Raw genomic sequence first — 18,050 nt, 5'->3', positions numbered from 1 at the left:
GGATGCACAACAAAATACATTTCTTTGGTTGAGTACTCTTTCTTCTTTTATTTTGGCTCTCCATTAAAGTTTAAATATGGTCATAAGTGGTAATAAATGATGATGTTATAAAACGCTAAATTCATTGGGTCACTTTCATAGAAAAGATTAGGGTGCTTTTACTTTTGCTGCACCAATGCTCAGCTTCTTTAGAAATGGAGCCCACTATCCTGGGGTGGACAGCTCCCCAGGATAAAAGAGAACTTATTTTAGCTGTTTTGTCCCTAAAGGTATCTTCCAAACCCTCCTCCAACATTGAACCAGACAACTACACTGAAGCGAATGATTTGGTCACACGGATACCCTCTAAAGTGCAGATACAAGATATTACTAAGGAGCTACACTGCCCACTATGTAATGATTGGTTCCGGGATCCACTGATGCTAACCTGTGGCCACAACTTCTGCCAGGCCTGTATTCAAAACTTTTGGAAGCAGCAAGCAAAGGAAACTTTCTGTCCTGAGTGTAAGATGATATGTCAATATAACAACTGTACATTCAACCTTGTACTGGATAAGCTGATAGATAAGATTAAGGAACTACACCTACTCAAGGGCTATCCACAGTGCCCAGAACATGGAGAGAACCTGAAACTGTTCAATAAGCCAGAAGGGAAGCTGATCTGCTTTCAATGTAAAGATGCTCAGTTGTCTGTGGGGCAGTCTAAAGAGTACCTGCAAATCTCTGATGCTGTCCATTTCTTCATGGTGGGTGAGCCCTGGGCCTTGAACAATACCTTAGGAAAGCTGTGGGAAAAATCTTTTGTGGGGCTTCTGATCTCTTACAGATGACTCATCTTTATTCAGATAAATATTAGAAAGCTCAGAATGCTCGGAAAATACAATATATTTTGCAGTGTTCTTTCTCTAGAGGTGCTGATATAGGAAAATAGCGGAGGAGCTGTGCCCTACTCTTTCAATCAATCAAATATTTACTTAAACCCTGACATGACAGTGCTGTACTAGACATCAAGTAAAATATGAGTGTAAAAGACATTGCTCTTGTAATGAGAGTTTGGAAATTCAGTCAAAACGAATAAAACAACAGAGGTAATATAATATAGTATACTACTGACAGCTAAATTTTGTCACTTTAGTAATTCATAAGTGCTTTAGTAATTTCATAAATGCAGGAAATCATTTGGATTTGGATAGGCAGAAGGAAGAAATGAGTATCTGAAGTGAGAACGATGTATATAAAGGTATAGTGAGAACAGCATAACTAGAGTAGAAAACATAGTAGTTATGTTTCTCAAACCTCTGTAGTTACTAAGAAGGTAAAAAACCCTAAGTTTTTCTGCTGCTTATACTTTCCTTTCAAAATTCTTGGGAGGGACAGAAACTATTCCAGAGGGAAAGGGAAAGACTTTTGCAGCAAGAGCTGGATTTTTTTCCCTGACATACTAGGGCTTCGAGGAAGATGCCCCCTATGGCCCTTCATCTCTCGGGTCAGTGTAGGTTAATTCTATGTGGTATTCTCAGGAGGAGATTATCATCTATAAAGATCAACTGGAGGCAACCCTGAAGGAACTTCAGGCCCTGAGGAACATGCAGAAAGATGCTATTGCTGATTACAAGGTGAGGAGGAGGGTAGGGGATAATAGGATAGAACTAGAATATACCCTCCTTATAACTTTGGTTATTTGGGTAGAAATGTGCCTATACATATATTGTCAATACACTGGGCTATCCAGACCTGGGCTATAGAATTAAAAAATTGACACAATAGAATAGAAAAAAGTATAGCAGTAGAATAGGTTACCAATAGTTGAGCAACAGAGAGACCTCAACTAGCCTTTCCCCTAATATGCGGATCCTTTTGATGGTTCAGTTGCTGGGTAATTGTTGTGGGATTACGATTTGTCTGGTCCTTCCTCTTGGTTTTTGGCAAAATAAGAAATTTACCTATAGCAAATCAACTGAAGATAATAGCTATGTCCAAAGAAACACCTTTCTTTTCTTTGGGTTTACAACCAGTCTACTTCTGAAACAAGTGTTCTCAGATTGCTGGCTTTTACCATCTGATTTGATCTTGCCTAGCTTCCCCCTAACAAAGTAACACCATTGCCTATACTTTCACAGGAGCTCTAGGACTTCAGTGGTTAGTGTCTTGACAAATAGGTCCCTAAATTGGGGGGCTAAATTGGGAGTTCTGTTTTTTTTATTAATTATTCTATGGAGGAGAGTATTCTCTGGTGTTTGGCATCTGAAAGAAATAGTATATACAGTGAGAGAAAGACTAGATGGAAATAATGATGCCTCTAAAGAATCTTGTTCCTGTTGCAAGAGTTCCTAGTTCAGCTATTACAGTTAAAATTCATTCATTCAAAAAGTATTTATTGAGTGGGTCAGGCATTAGGCTAGACACTATATTCCATTCAGTTGGGAGATGAATATTAAATGATCCCACCAATAGCAATAAAATAACAACTGTGATAATACTTTTAATTAAAATATAGGGTGCTATGAGAGCATATAAATGGCGAACCTAATCTAGACTGAGGTAGGGCTGTTTTCGGAAGAAGTCACCAATTAATAATTGAGAAATGAAGAGTAAGTAACTTAGCTAAGTGAACCAGTGAGGAGAAGATGAAGGAAGTGCTCTAAAGAATGTTCTATAAAGAATAAAGAGCATATAGAAAAATCCTGAGCAAGGAAGTCAGTTGCTATGTTAAACAGGGAGAAAGCCAATAAAACTGGATCCTAATGAGACTGAAGAGGCAGATGTGAGCCCAAAGATGTAGGGCCTTATAGATAATGTTAGAAATTCTGAACTTCATGCAGAGAATAATGAGAAGCCATTAAAAGGTTTCAGTAAGATATGGTTTAACCTCATTTTGAAAATTTCAGTCTGGCAGCTGTGCAGAGAATGAATTGAGAGAGACAATGACAAGGATAATGGTCAGAAGGCCACTGCAGTGATCCCAGGAAATGATGATGGTGGCTTGGTCTAGAGAGACAGTGATGATGGAAAGAAATAAACAGCTTCAGTATATGCTTTGGAGATAAAAATAACCTGGATGGGGTGATTCATTAGATTTTAGGGGTGAGTGTAGATGTCAAATAGACAGTTGGATATAGGAATCTGGAGCTTAGAAGTTGGACTAGACTAGAAATAAGAAGTCAGCATATAGATGGTATTTAGGCTGTTGGAAAAGAGGGTATTACTTGGAGAAAGAGTGTAGAATGAGAATGGAAAAGAGCCCAAGACAGAACATAAATAACTCTAGAACTAACATATAAGACTGAGAAACAGTAGTGAAATAGGAACAGGAAAACTAGAAAAGTGTGAGCTAGAGGAAAGAGAGTTAAACCTATTTTAAAAGCAATGACAATGATGGACTATGGAATCAAAACTGGATAAGAGGGGACATAAAAAGAGAACCTGAGGAAATAGAAATGAAGGGGTGAATATACAGGTTTCAGTGAGACCCAATAATTATGATAGGGGTACCTGAGTAAATGAATATAAAGTTAATTTTGGAGATGGTGAAATTGCTGGGGATGATAAAATCCTCAGTGTAAATAAGAGAATGAGTAAATAAAGGCGGAAATCACTAAAAATGAGAATAAGGAACCAAGAAGCCAGAATACCAGATGGGTCACCCATGAGGATATTGAGATCACCTGAGATACAAGTGTATCAGTTATCAATTTTGGTACTTCGAACATTTCTCATCTCTTCTTTATATTGTTCTGGCAGCAGGTGTGGCATCCCCCCAGTTCTGATGATCCAATTTCTCGATAAGGACATTTCTTTCCCCCTCCTTATGGCCCTAGTCTAACAGCATCACTTAGTAGATATTGGTTTCCACTTTTGGGTAGGAGGGTATTATCATTCATTCTAGAATGTTTAATTGACCCTAATGTCCAATTTAAGATGGCATTGTTTACCACCTCAGTACTATATAATAAGAACCTGGAGGTCACTTTTGACTATTTCATCCTGAACTATTAAACTAGTTCAGGATGGAGGTTCAGGATGAACTATTAAACTAGAAGGATGGAGTTAAGTCTCCCCTTCCACCACAAAAGGGCTACTTTTAGTATGGTTAGAATGTGGATACTCAGCAGCCATTTTAATGCATCTTCCTGTTATGGTATTTCCCAAGTTGTGTGAGTATCGGTGGTGTGGTTGTCTCAGTAATTACCATGGTGATGTGGAGAGCTAGTCTCAGTAATTACCATGGTGATGACCATGGAGGTTTCCAGGAAAACGAGCTACATCTGCGACAACACATCTCCTTGGAGTTTTTTAAGCTGCATCAGTTTCTTCAATGCAAAGAAAAGGATATTTTAAATGAGCTGCAGGAAGAGGGGAAAGCCTTGAATAAGGAGATGGAACTGAATGTCAACCAGCTTCAAGAACAGTATGTTCTAGTCCAGGACATGTTGCTGAGCATCCAGGCACGGATGGAACAGCAGAACCCCTTCGACTTTCTCAAAGTAAGACTCCATATCAACATGACTATGGGTATACTACCAGGGGAAAGAGGGTTAGAAAGGAAGTAGAAGCAGCTTTTCCCAACAACAGCTTTTCCCCACAGCACTACTGTTATAGTGCTTTGAAGATTCTCTGGGAGAAAAGCAAGAGGCTACTTTTGCCTTATACTCAATATAAAGTTTTACTTTCATCCTGCTAAAAAAGAAGATAATAAAATGCCATTAATGAAATTTGTATTAATATTTTAATATTTCTCCATAAAGAACTTTGAAGCTTTATTTCTCAAAAAGAATGCTGCGACCTAAGCTGTATCTTTGGCTCTCAGCTTTATAAAGAGACCTGTTTAAAAAGCTGTTTGCCAATCTTTGCTAATTGAAGGTTCACTTCTAAAGTGGTTTTGGTTGCCACCTCAACACTCAGCAGCTTAATCAGTCAGACTAAGAAACAGTGGTCTTGGGGTGAGAATACCTACTGTGTTTTTCTCCAGAGGCTGTGTCCCAGTATAGGTAAATACAGCTTAATCTTAACTTCTTTCTTCTTTCATGTAAAAGAGAGCTAGAAAGTCAGAGCAAGATAAAGCCAGTTTATCTTGGATTAGATGAAGGATGCAGATCAGAAAGACACATGAAGGGTGAGAGGTGGTGGTGGAATGGGGACCTTCTGCACAGGATTTCAGTATTGACAATTAAATTCTAGTGGGGGCCAGTATCACCAAAGAAATTTCTGCAGTTGATGAACAGGCATCTAACTTTTCTATTTCTTCTTTCCTCTTCTAGGACATCACACCTTTCTTGGATAGGTAGGTGGTGTTTCCATATGATACTAGTACCCTACCTTCAGTCCCTGGAAGATGTCTAAAATAAATGATTTATGTCCCTTGCAGCTTGGAGCAAGGGATAAGGTTGCTGACACCTGGAGAGCTTATCTCTAAAAAGCTGAACCCAGGCCTGTACAAAGGTCCCATCCAGTACATGATGTGGAGGGAAATGCAGTCTGCTCTCTCTCCAGGTATCAGTGGATAGTTGCTATCGGTTCCTGAAGCTCCTAATGTGTGTTTCATCTGTGGGACCACTTCTGTGGCCTTAATTAGTACTTCAGAGACTGGGATGGGGGAAGGATCGAGTTTAGCAAAATAAGGCTAGTTGGTGTGATTGAATTTTTTCTGGTACTATGACCTAAGAATTAATGGCTTTTTACTGGTAAATAGAGTCTGATACAAGAATTACCTCTCAGCCTAGATTTTGTTTTAATTGTTCTATACACTGTGACAATGAGTATTTTATCCTGCTTTGCTAAATGAGTTACATAAATCCCTGGAGCTTTTCTGCCATGGAGGAGAAATTAATTGTACATACTCTTTGAATGTAATAGAGTATTTATAAGTCTTGTGTTTGATGTTCATAATATAGAATATAATATCTTAGAAGATTATTTAGAGATCGACAGCACTTCAAAAGAAAACCAGTAATTTCAATAGGTGTGCCTAATATGAACACTAAGTTATTTTCATCCTGCAGATACTGAAGAATTGAGCAGGGCAAAGGAATACAAATGGCATTTCAAGAACATAAAGTTCTAAATACAAATCTTTATAAAAATTAAAAAGTTCTAAATATAATTTTTATAAAATTCATATAGACTCATTATTAGTAGTAGTTACTGACTTAATGAAAATCACAAATCTATCCCTGTTAATAATTTTTCCAGGTAATTGACATTTAAAAAATCAGCTTTATTTTCGTGTAATTAACATAGAAGAAACTCACTTTTTAAAGAAATTTATTTAATTTATCGTGGTGGCATTGGGTAATAAAGTTATATGGTTTCAAAGTTATATGGCTATATGTATAATTCTATAATACATCATCTGTATATTGTATTGTGTGTTCACTACCCAAAGTCAAGTCTCCTTCCACCACTATATATTCCTACCTTCACCCTCTTCTATCTCCCCCACCCTCCTTTCCCTCTTGTAATCATCATATTGTCTGTGCCCATCAGTAGATGAGTGGATAAAAACACTGTGGTACATTTACACAATGAAATACTACTCGGCCATAAAAAAGAAGGAAATCTTACCTTTGCAAGAGCATGGAGGGTATTATGCTAAGTGAAATAGCCAGTCAGAGAAAAACAAATACTATATGATTTCTTATATGTAGAATCTAATGAACAAAATAAACTAACAAAATAGAATCAGACTCACAGATACAGAGAACAGACTGACAGCTGTCAGAGGGGAGGGATGTAGGGGAACTGGGTAAAAAAGGTGAAAGGATTAAGTGAAAAAAAGAAACATCATTGACCTGCCTGGTGTGGCTCAGTGGACTGAGTACTGACCTGCAAACCAAAAGATTGCTAGTTCGATTCCTAGTCGGGGCACATGCCTGGGTTGTGGGCCAAGTCCCCAGTTGGGGGTAAGCAAGAGGCAAATCAGATAGGTGTGATAGGTGTTTTAATATCTTTGCTAATGTCTTTTAGTTTTCCCTTTCATCTTCACTAGTGGCCTATTATCTCTACTTCCTTATTTAAAAATATTTTGTTTACATGTTTGGTTTCTATAGGATTTTATAATATATATTTTACTTTCTCATACTATCTACCTGCAAGTAACAGCTTTTTGCATGTAGTATAAAAAATTTACACCAGTATACTTTTCTATTCTTCATCCTTTGTCATATACTTTATTTCTACAAATTATAAACTCCATATATTTTTAAACAATTATCATTTAAAAAAATTTTTAATGAAGAAATATCTTTTACATTCACATATTTACAATTTCTGGCACTCTTTATTTTTTATGCAGACACAAATGTCCATCTGATATCATTTTTCTGTCTGCATGAAGAGCTTCCATTAAATTTTTTATGGTTCAAGTAGGCTTGTGAGGAATTACCTCAACCTTTGTTTGTCTGAAAAAAATATTTATTTTACCTCATTTTTTGAAAGATTTTTTTCCCTGAATAGAACTCTGGGTTGATGGATTTCTTTTTCAGTACTTTAAATATTACTCCATTGTTTTGTGACCTGCTTAGTTTCCAATGAGATGTCTATTATAATTTTTATCTTTATTTCTCTGTATGCATTTTTTTCTTAGACTACTTTTAGTTAAGATTTATTTTTTGTTATTTCTTTCTACTAATTTAATTATACTGGGTCTTGGTGTGATTTTCTTCATGTTCATTCTGCTTGTGGTTCATTGAGCTTCTTCTTTTTTCTTTAAGATTTTATTTATTTTACTTTTAGAGAAAGCAAGGGAGAAAGAGAGGGAGAGAAACATTAATGTATGGTTGCCTCTCGCATGTCCCCAACTGGAGACCTGGCCCGCAACCCAGGTGTGTGCCCTGATTGGGAATCAAACTGGCAACCCTTTGGTTTGCAGGCCAGCACTCAACCCACTAAGCCACACAAGCCAGGGTGAGCTTCTTGAATATATGGGTTTATAGTTGTCATCACATTTAAAATAATGTTAGCTATTAGTTCAAGTATTTTTCACCTATCCCCCTTTCTTCTCTCCTTCTTGGACTCTAATTTTTATATGCTAGACTGCCTGATATTGGTTCACCTGTCATTGATGTTCAGTAATTTTTGGCTTTTTTTACCCTCTGTACTTCATTTTGAATAGATTACATTGCTATTCAAGTTCTCTCATCTTTTCTTCTACGCTGCTTAATCTTTTGTTAATTCTTTTCAAGATGTTTTTCATTTCAGATACGTTTCACTTCTAAAAGTTTCATTTGAGTCTTTGTATATCTCCCATTTCTCTCCTCACCATGTTCATGCTTTCCTTTACATTCTCAAGCAAGTGGAAGATACTTATGATAGGTGTCTTAATGCCTTTGCTAATTCCACCTTGTTGTTATTTCTCCACATTTTTATTGCTTGATTTTTCTCCTGACTATGGGTCATATTTTCCTGCTGCTTTGCATGGCTAGTAATTTTTTCTTTTCTTATTAAAAATAAAAGATTTTATTTATTTATTTTAGACAGAGGGGAAGAGAGGGAGAAAAACATCAGTATGTGGTTGCCTCTCTTGCGCCCCCTACTGGGGAATCTGACTTGGCTTGTAACACAGGCACGTACCCTAGACTGGGAATCAAACTGGCAACCCTTTGGTTTGCAGGCCAGTGCTCAATCCACTGAGCCACACCAGCCAGGGCATAATTTATTTTCTTTTTAACAAACTTATTTCTTAGAATATTTTTTAGATTTACAGAGAAATTGAAAAGATAATACAGAAAGTTCTTATAGATATCATCCCCAGTTTCTCCTATTATTGTCATTTTACATTTAGTGTGGTTTATTTTTACAACTAATGAACTAATATTAATGTATTATTATTGTTAATATATTATTATTAAATAACATCCATAGTTTCTTTAGTTTCCTTTATTTTTATCTAATGTCATTTTTCTGTTCCAGGATTCCATTTAAGATGCCACATCACATTTAGTTGTCATATTTCTTGAAGTTCTTCTTTAAATTCTTCTTTCAAGGAAAGTTTTTAGACTTTCCTTGTTTTTGATGACTTCAACATTTTTTTTTACTTTGATATTTTTAAGGAGCGCTGGTCATGTACTTTATAGAATGCCACATTATTGCAATTTGTCTGATATTTTCTCATAAGATCAAGGTTATAAGTTATTAAAAGGAAGGCCATAGTTGAAAGTGCCATTTTCAACATATCATATCAAGCATATATACTGTCAACATGATTTATGACCATTGATGTTGGCTTTAATCACCTAGCTGAGGTAGTGTGTGCCAGGTTTCTCCACTGTAATGTTACTCTTTCCCTCCATTTTCCATACTGCCCTCTTTGGAAGGAAGTCACTATGCAGAGCCCACAGTTAAAAAGTGGAGTTATGCTCCTTCTCCTTGAAAGTGGAATACCTGCATAAATTATTTGAAATACTTCTGCATGGGAGAGTTGTCTCTTCTGGCTGGTAATTTTTTATTGGATGTCAAACATGATCAATTTTGCATTGATGTTTGCTGGATTTTGTTGTAATTTAAAATTACAACAAAAGCCCTATTGGATTTAACTTTGGCATGTAGTTAAGTTATTTAAAATAGCTTTGTTCCATTTGATACTTTCTTTAAGCTTTATTGAGGCTTTCAAGCTTTGTTAAAGTAGTTCATTAGCAGCCTTTAAACTAGGGCTAATTTAGCCCACTTCCTAAGGTAACACCTTTCTGAGTACTCTGCCTGATGTTCCATATATTATGACATTTTTCCATTCTGGCTAGCAAGATTGAAAATTATTACCAGTCTTGTGTGAGCTCTAGAAATTGTTCAGCCTACTGCTTTCTAGATATTCTTTCTCTGGTCCTAATGAATTTCACTGAAGATCAATACTCAGCCACAGTCTTGAGGGAATTGCTTTGTAGATGTTCAAAAGTCTGTGTGCAGCTCCCTCCTTTGTGTTACTCTACTCTAGCCATCTTGGAATAATATTGTGTTTTTCTTCCTGTACTCCTTGCCCTGTAAAATCAAACTTTACTTCTAGCAATCATTTAAACCAAATGATTTTCTTTCATTTAAACCAAATCATTTAAACGAATTGATTTTCTTTATTTTTATATAATTTCACATCTAAGAAAATCTAATAGGATTTATTTAATATGTGGCTATTTTACTAACAATGTAACTGTGGTCAAACCCTGGTAAAATATACTTCATACTTCTTATTTCTAGGCCTTTGCTTATTCTGTATGCTCATATTCTCCCCTTCCCTTCCTTATAATAGATACTGTTGCTTTAAAAAAGGAGCTGATATTTTCTTTTTGTAAATGGTCAGAGAGTAAATATTTTGGGCTATGTGAGCTGTATGGTCTTTGTCAAAACTACTTCACTCTGCCATTGTAGTGAAAAAGCAACCACAGACAATATGTAAATGAATGGCCATTGATGTGTTCCAATAAAACTTTACTTACAAAACTGGCAGCCTGGCCTCCTGATTGTAGTTTTACCAATTCTAATATAAAATATTTTAACATACTTCCTTTAGTTTTGTGTTTACCAGTAAAATATCACCAATGTTAACTCATTCATTCAATACACTCTTAAAGAGGACCTACTATATGCTAAGCACTAAGCTGGGTTCTAAGCACAGAAAAATATAAGACACAGTTTCTGCTCCCAAAAGAGTAGAAGACAAACTTAGAATCTGCTGTAGCTATCTAGGTAAAAAATTATTAAGATCTAAGCCAAAGGTATGGGAGGTACTGGAAAATGAAGAATAGATTCCAGAGAAGAATTCTAGGACCTGAAATGTACTGGACAGTAATTAGTGGTAAGAGATGAGGAAGTTGATGGCAAGGATGGAAATATAGGAGATGCAGATTTTGGAGGGGACTGTTGAATTCCAATTGTGGTCATGTTGTATGGAAGAACCTACAGAATAACTAAGTGAATATATTCTAATAGGCACTATTCCAGTTTAAGCTTAAGAGAGCGGCCAGGGCTGGAATAAGTATAGAGTTAGGTAGCTGAAGCTACTGATGTAAATGAGATTTTCGAAGGAAAGTGAGAACATGCAGTCAAGGAGGGAGCACCTAATAGACAATACCAACAAATAAAGGATAATAAAGCACCCAAAACAGATTATGAATTCTGGCAAGAGAATTCCAAGAACTGAAGTTCTTGGCATGGAATCTAAGAAAATAGACTGTCAGAGAAGAGAGTGGTCATTCATATCAAATGTGAAGATCAATTTAGAAAACTACTGGAACAGCTATGTTTAACAACAATTGGTAACTTTGGTAAGGGCCATTTCAAAAGAGTGGAATGGGTAGAAGTCATATCGTGAAGGGTGCAGGAGTAATTTGGAATGAGGCAGCAGTGAAGTGGACAGGTCACTCATTTGAGAAGTTTCACAAGTAGGAGAGATGTGAATGTGGGAGTAGAGTAAAAAGAGGACTTTAAAAAACATACTGAAGGGAAGCAGCCCGTAGAAAAGCAGAAATCAATGCTGTAAGAAAGGGGAAAGTTGGTGGAAATAGGGAAAAATGAGAAAGATCTAAGGAAAGGGCAAACACTCTTTTTCTAAAATCTTTACTTTCTTGTTTCTGGACCTTTTTTATCAGACTGTTCCCTCTGTCTGCAATGCCTGACAAGGTCCATTTTGAGTATCATTCATTCAGTCATACAGTCATTCAGTCAATAACTTTTTCAACAAGTATTGCCAACCACTTTTCAAATATCTCCCAGGTAGGATAGAGTAGTGATCAAGACAAATGCAACCTGCACCCTCACAGAGTGGAACAGTGCTTCTCAAATGTTGGCCTCAGGACCCTGTAACACTCTAGAACTTATTTAGGACTCCAAAGGGATTTTGATTTGTGAGTTATCACTGTCAATATTTACTGTAATAGAAGTTAAAACTAGAAAAAAATTTAAAGATCTTATTATTTATTTTTAGAGAGGGGAAGGGAGGGAGAAAGAGAGGGAGAGAAACATCAATGTGTAGTTGCCTCTCACACACTCCTTTCTGGGAACCTGGCCTGCAACCCAGGCATATACCCTGACTGGGAATCGAACCCATGACCCTTTGGTTTGCAGGCCAACGCTCAATCCACTGAGCCACACTAGCCAGGACTAAAACTAGAAAAATTTTAAAATATTTATTCATTTAAAAATAATTAACCTACTGTATATGAACATGATGTAAAACTATGAAAAGATATCAATATTCTTCAGAACAAAAAATGAGTGGCATTGTTTTATAATTTTGCTAATCTCATTATTGTGCAACTTAATAAATGACATCAGGATTCTAAAAATAAAGAGAGAGCAAGGGGAAAGTGGTGGTATAGAGGTTTACAGAGGGAGTTGAAGGTTTGAAATTGCTGTTGTAAGGAACTGGAGATGATTTGATTTGGTAAATATAGGAATTCTGAGCAGTGCTGATGGTCAAATATAAAGTGGAAATAATGAATCTGTTGTGGTATCTATATATATATAATTTTGTGATTTTTCTTCCTGCAGTGGTAACAAATTGGGATGTGAATTTGAATAACTGGATAGATCCAAAGTTGGAGAGTTGCATGACAAGTGCTGCAGAAAATAAAATAAAAGTGTTGAAGTTACTGGTAACAAAACTGCCAATGCTAAGCTATTTGGGAAAGAATTTTAAGCCATGAAGATGATAGCTTAGGATAATAAAGAGAAATCAGGAACTAGATTAATGAAGTCAAGCAATGGTTGTAGGGGGAAATGAGAGTGAGAAAGCTAAAAAAAATAAGACAATGGGATATCTGAGTTTAAGATTTTAGAGAATGAATAGTTCCTGAAGACTATAAGATCCAGAATATGGTCATTGACGTAGACAGCTGAAAAGGAGTCAAAAGTCATTAACAGCGAAGTCAAGGACCCACAAGAATAGAAGAGTAGCTATGTATCCAAAGATAGTGAAATTATTTGAGATGGTGAGCTGGAATCGGGGTAGAGAAGTAAAGCTAACTCAAATGCAGGGGGTATAAAGGAAGTTTGTATATTACAGCCTCAAACAGAGACAGAGGGTAATATGAAATTGAATGGCAAATGTCTTAAATGAAAAGTAATTTTTTTACATAAGGATGAGGAGTAGCGTGGGGGTCTGGAAGTGGCGGTGGTGGCCATCGAATCTTTAGCATTTGAATTTAGAAAATAGTCTTTTGAACTTTCAAAAGCTGTGTTTTTGGAGGAAGAACCAGTCAGGTTTTTGTTAGAGTAAGGAAGTAATGAGAGGATTATGTAACTGAAGATTCAGGAGAGTTAATTAGGAGTGTAGTTAGTTCCAAAGGTCAGAGTGAAAAGGGTTTGGTGAGAACAGGAGAAGGCAGGAAGGCAGAGGAAGTAAAGAACACAATAATGGGGACAAGAGCATGTTAGAGGATAAATCATTGGAGGAGTCTATAGTCTGGGTTTAGGATAAAGATACTAGGAATATGAGGCATGGTGGAATTAGTTGGTGCCACAGTTTCAATAAGAACTTGAATGAAGTTCACTTACTTATTTAACAAATAGTTACTTGAACAGCTAAGAACAGTTTCAAAATTTGAAGCTATATGTAAAAACAAAACAGAGGAAGTCTCTGCTCACCCACCCAACTTTAAGCTATCCAACGTTCACATATAGGGATGCCAGAAGAAGAGAAAGGACAAGAAATTAGAAATCTATTTGAAAAAAATAGTGAAAGAAAACTTCCCTAATTTGGTAAAAGAAATAGATGTACAAGTTCAGGAAGCACAGAGAATCCTAAACAAGATGATTGCAAAGGGGTCCACTCCAAGACACAACATAATTAAAATGCCAAAGATTAAAAATAAAAAGAGAATCTTAAAAGCAGCAAGATCATAGAAGTTAGTTACCTACCAGGGAATTCCAATAAGACCGTCAGCTGATTTCTCAAAAGGAACCTTGTAGGCAAGGGATCGCAAGAAATATTCAAATTCTTGAAAAGCAAAGACCTACATTTAGCCCTATCCAGCAAAGCTACCATTTAGAATCAAAGGGCAAATAAAGAGCTCTCCAGACAAGAAATGATGATGAACTAAAGGAGTTCATCGTCACCAAACCATTATTACATGAAACGTTAAAGGAACTTATTTAAGAAGATCAAAACTATAAACAGTAAAATGGCAAAAAATACATATCTATCAACAACTGAATCTAAAAAACTAAGCAAACAAGAACAGAGATAGAATCATGGATATGGAGAACATTTTGATGGTTGCCAGATGAGAGGTGGCTAGGGGAGAATTAGTGAAGAGATAAGGGGATTAAGAAGTACAAATAGGTGGTTACAGAATAGCCACAGGGATGTAAAGTACTATATAGGAAATGGAGTAGCCAAAGAATTTATAAGCATGACCCATGGACAAGAACATTGGCCAGGGGATTGCCTGAGGGAGTGGGGAGTGCTGGGTGGAAAGGGAAAAGGGGGGGGGGATTGGGACAGCTGTAATAGCATAATCAGTAAAATATAATTTAAAAAAGAAAAAGAAACAGCCAAAAAGCAAAATGGTTGGATCAAAGTAAATGAGGGCAATGTAATATCAGATGAGGTCAGAGAGATAGGTAAACCATGTAGGTCTTGTTTGCTCTGTAAGGAGTCTGCATTTTATCACAGGTGATGAAAAGCATAAGAAAGTGTTGAGTAGAAGAACTGGATAAGCTCATTCATGTTACAGGCAGAATATTTTGCAGATAGGCAAGAGTGGAAATAGAACTGTTAAAAAGTTATTACAGTAGTTCCAGGCCAGTGGTATTTTTGAAGTTATCTTTCTATACATTCTTAGTAGGCTCAGAATATATTTTAAAGATGTAGCTGACAGGACTTACTGTTGGATTGAATATTGCATGAGAAGAAAAGAGAGGACACGATGCTGACTCTTAGGAAATATTCAGAGCCAGTGCAGACTGACCTAGCTGGTGGTGTTAGAAGTCTGGTGATAAGAGCAGACTGGGGCTTTCACTAGACTGGTAAGAAGTCTTTATACCTCCAGAGAAGTTCTATCCCTCACAGTGGAAAGAGTAACAACCTGAGGTGGGTGGGGATATGTGAAGGAGAGAAGATTCAGCCTGTATGGAGAAAATTCAGGATTCTTCAAAGTCTCTTGCTAGAAAAAGAAATCCTTGGGATAATAGTAAAGACTCAGGCTTTTCTGGGAACAGAGAGCTGGACTGGACTGATCTAACAAGGATAAGTAAATCTATTAACAACAAATGTACATATATGTGCATCTCTGTCCATGATGTGAACGTATACAGTTTTTGTTTGTTTTATCAAACTTTATGCCAGTGTTCAATTATCTCACACATAGAATTTGTGTCAACTTTTTGCTGGTATGCTTCCAACCTCTCTTTATTCAGAAATTCTTTTTTATACTGCTGCCCATTTATTTGTCTAAACCAATGCTTATTAAATTACCTGTGATTAAACTTACACATTATTTTCAATTATAAGTCAATAAAACTAGTGTAATAAAGGAGTTGTTTTTAAAAATCTCAACGTGGTGTGGACTGATATGTTTGTAGAATAAAATGTAAATTACTTAAAGAAGTGGAATTAAAAAACAAAGGTTACAAAGTGCAAGCCCAGTTTTTTTAATTATTAGATTCAATGACATAAAATTACTCTGCCAGATTGCTAAGAATGTTTCTAAGAGCTAACTCTTGATTTCAGTACCATCTCGTTCCAGACTGGTAACCACAGTTAGTGGACCAGATTTTAATTAGCAGTGGCATTAACCATTCTAGATCTCAAAAGTCTCATTATCTAGTAAACCAAACATAAACTCCTCACCATTGTTCTCTGAATTTTGTCTAATTTTTTATGATTTTATTTATTTATTTTTAGAGAGAGAAGGGAGGGTAAAAGAGAAGGAGAGAAACATCAATGTGTGGTTGCCTCTCATGTGCCCCCTCCTGGGACTTGGCCCAAACCCAGGCATATGCTCTGACTGGGAATTGAACTGGCAACCCTTTGGTTCCCAGGCTGGCACTCAATCCACTGAGTTACACCAGCCAGAGAAGTTGGCTTTTTAACCCATTCCTTTTTTTGCCTCTATGTACCTAAAGCATCCTAAATACATCTCAGAGATGTTATATCACAACTGAAATAGTTACTCTCTTAAAAGCTTTTCTAGGACAAACTTATCTAATCATTACCTCTTTAGCATTTGTATATTATTTGTATTGCTTTCTTTATTAGAGAATTGCTGCAGAGTATACTCTGATTTTTACTACAAATATAAGAATAACTAGCTATAGCTACAAAGGTACCAAAGTAATAAAGATTATATATAAGTAATTACATGGCTAAGAGTATATGTGGATAGGGAGATAAATTATTGCTGTTTATGTAAATACTGCCTTTTACTACAGAAAATTGCATTCACTTTTTCTCCCATGCCCTACTTTCTCTTATTTTCTTACTAGGCTTATCTCCATTAACTCTGGACCCTAAAACAGCGCACCCAAATTTGTTGCTCTCCAAAGATCAAACCAGTGTGTGGCATGATGACCTTAAGCAGGTAATGCCCGATGATCCAGAAAGATTCGACTCAAGTGTGGCTGTGCTGGGCTCAAAAGGCTTCACATCTGGAAAATGGTATTGGGAGGTAGAAGTAGCAAAGAAGACAAAGTGGACAGTTGGAGTTGTCAGAGAATCCATCATTAGAAAAGGGAGCTGTCCTCTAACTCCTGAGCAAGGATTCTGGCTTTTAAGACTAAGGAACCAAAATGATCTAAAGGCTCTGGATTTGCCTTCTTGCAGTATGAAACTGACTAACAACCTTAACAAGGTGGGCATATATCTAGATTACGAAGGAGGACAGGTGTCCTTCTACAATGCTAAAACCATGACACACATTTACACCTTCAGAAGCACTTTCATGGAGAAACTTTATCCCTACTTTAGCCCTTGCCTTAATGATGGTGGGCAGAATAAACAACCATTGCAAATCTTACATCCACAGTAATTAGTCATACTATTGTGCACAGCATTATTAAAGAGGTATTGAAATAGTTTCCCAATCTCACTGGTTTCTCTTCCCAGTATATGGGGAACTGGAATAATGAAAGGCGGATTCACAAATTCTCAGTTTCCTAAGTGGATTTTACTGGAGTCTTTCTTTTCCTTTTCTTTTTCTTTTTCCTTTTCCTTTTCCTTTCCCTCCCTCCCTCCCTCCCTCCCTTCCTTCCTTCCTCCCTCTTTCCCCCATCCCCTTATAGAAGAAAAATTAGTTTTTATTAATTTAATTTTTTGTTTTTTTAAAGTGTATTTTAATAATTATGCTATTATGGTTTTCAGTATTTCCCCCTCAGCACCCCTCTGCTTGGTACACCCATTCCCTCTAGCAAACGCCTCCCCGCTTAGTTCATGTCCATATAAGTTCTGTGGCTTCTCCATTTCCTATACTATTCTTAACATCCCCCTTTTCTATTTTATACCTACCAATTATGTTTCTTAATCTCTGTACCTTTTCCACCATGAAGTTTTCCCCGAGGCCACTTACACTCACTATCCTTGTTGTTGTTGTTGTTTTAATTCTTTTTTCTTCTTGTTCTGATTGGTTATTTTTTGCTTCCTTATGTTCCAAATCATTGATGTGATTCTTGGCTTCATCCAGTCTATTGTTGTTTCCCTGTAAATTGTTCTTTATTTCAATTACTGTGTCCTTCGTTTCTGACTGGATCTTTTTTATTGTGCTGAGGTCCTCACTAAGTTCCTTGAACATCCTGATAAACAGTGTTTTGAACTCTGCATATGATAGATTGCTTATCTCCATTTTGTTTAGCTCTTTTTCTGGAGCTTTGATCTGTTCTCTCATTTGGGCCATGTTTCTTTGTCTCCTCATTCTGGCAGCCTCCCTATGTTTGTTCCTGCCTATTAGGTAGAGCTGCTTTGACTCCATGTCTTGGTAGTGTGGCCTAATGTAGTAGGTGTCCTGTAGGGTCCAGTGGCACAGCCTCCCCTGTCACCCAAGCTGGGTTCTTGAGGTGCACCCTTTGTGTCAGCTGAGTACACCCTCCTCTTGTTGAGCTGTGGTTTCTGTTAATATAAGCTATACAGGGGT

At 36.7% G+C, this 18,050-nt stretch overlaps 1 protein-coding gene across 1 annotated transcript; it reads left to right on the top strand.

Moving 5' to 3' along the window:
- Positions 1-194: 194 nt before the first annotated feature.
- Positions 195-16,952, top strand: TRIM69 (tripartite motif containing 69). The gene is made up of 6 exons (XM_053663533.1): positions 195-746; positions 1,521-1,616; positions 4,251-4,484; positions 5,259-5,281; positions 5,366-5,490; positions 16,411-16,952. Exons 1-6 carry the CDS (start codon positions 195-197, stop codon positions 16,950-16,952), a joined length of 1,572 nt encoding a protein of 523 aa, XP_053519508.1.
- The last annotated feature ends 1,098 nt before the right edge of the window (positions 16,953-18,050 follow it).

This window comes from Artibeus jamaicensis, unplaced genomic scaffold, assembly GCF_021234435.1.
Source record: "Artibeus jamaicensis isolate MK-2021 breed Jamaican fruit bat unplaced genomic scaffold, CSHL_Jam_final contig_3201, whole genome shotgun sequence".
Lineage (NCBI taxonomy): Eukaryota > Metazoa > Chordata > Mammalia > Chiroptera > Phyllostomidae > Artibeus > Artibeus jamaicensis.
This window is presented reverse-complemented; position numbering and strand designations above follow the sequence as displayed.

Coding starts and splice junctions, on each gene's coding strand:
- TRIM69 (XM_053663533.1), top strand. CDS start 195: ATGGAGCCCACTATCCTGGGGTGGACAGCTCCCCAGGATAAAAGAGAA. Junction 747..1,520: donor ATGCTGTCCATTTCTTCATG/GTGGGTGAGCCC, acceptor TGGTATTCTCAG/GAGGAGATTATCATCTATAA. Junction 5,282..5,365: donor ATCACACCTTTCTTGGATAG/GTAGGTGGTGTT, acceptor TGTCCCTTGCAG/CTTGGAGCAAGGGATAAGGT.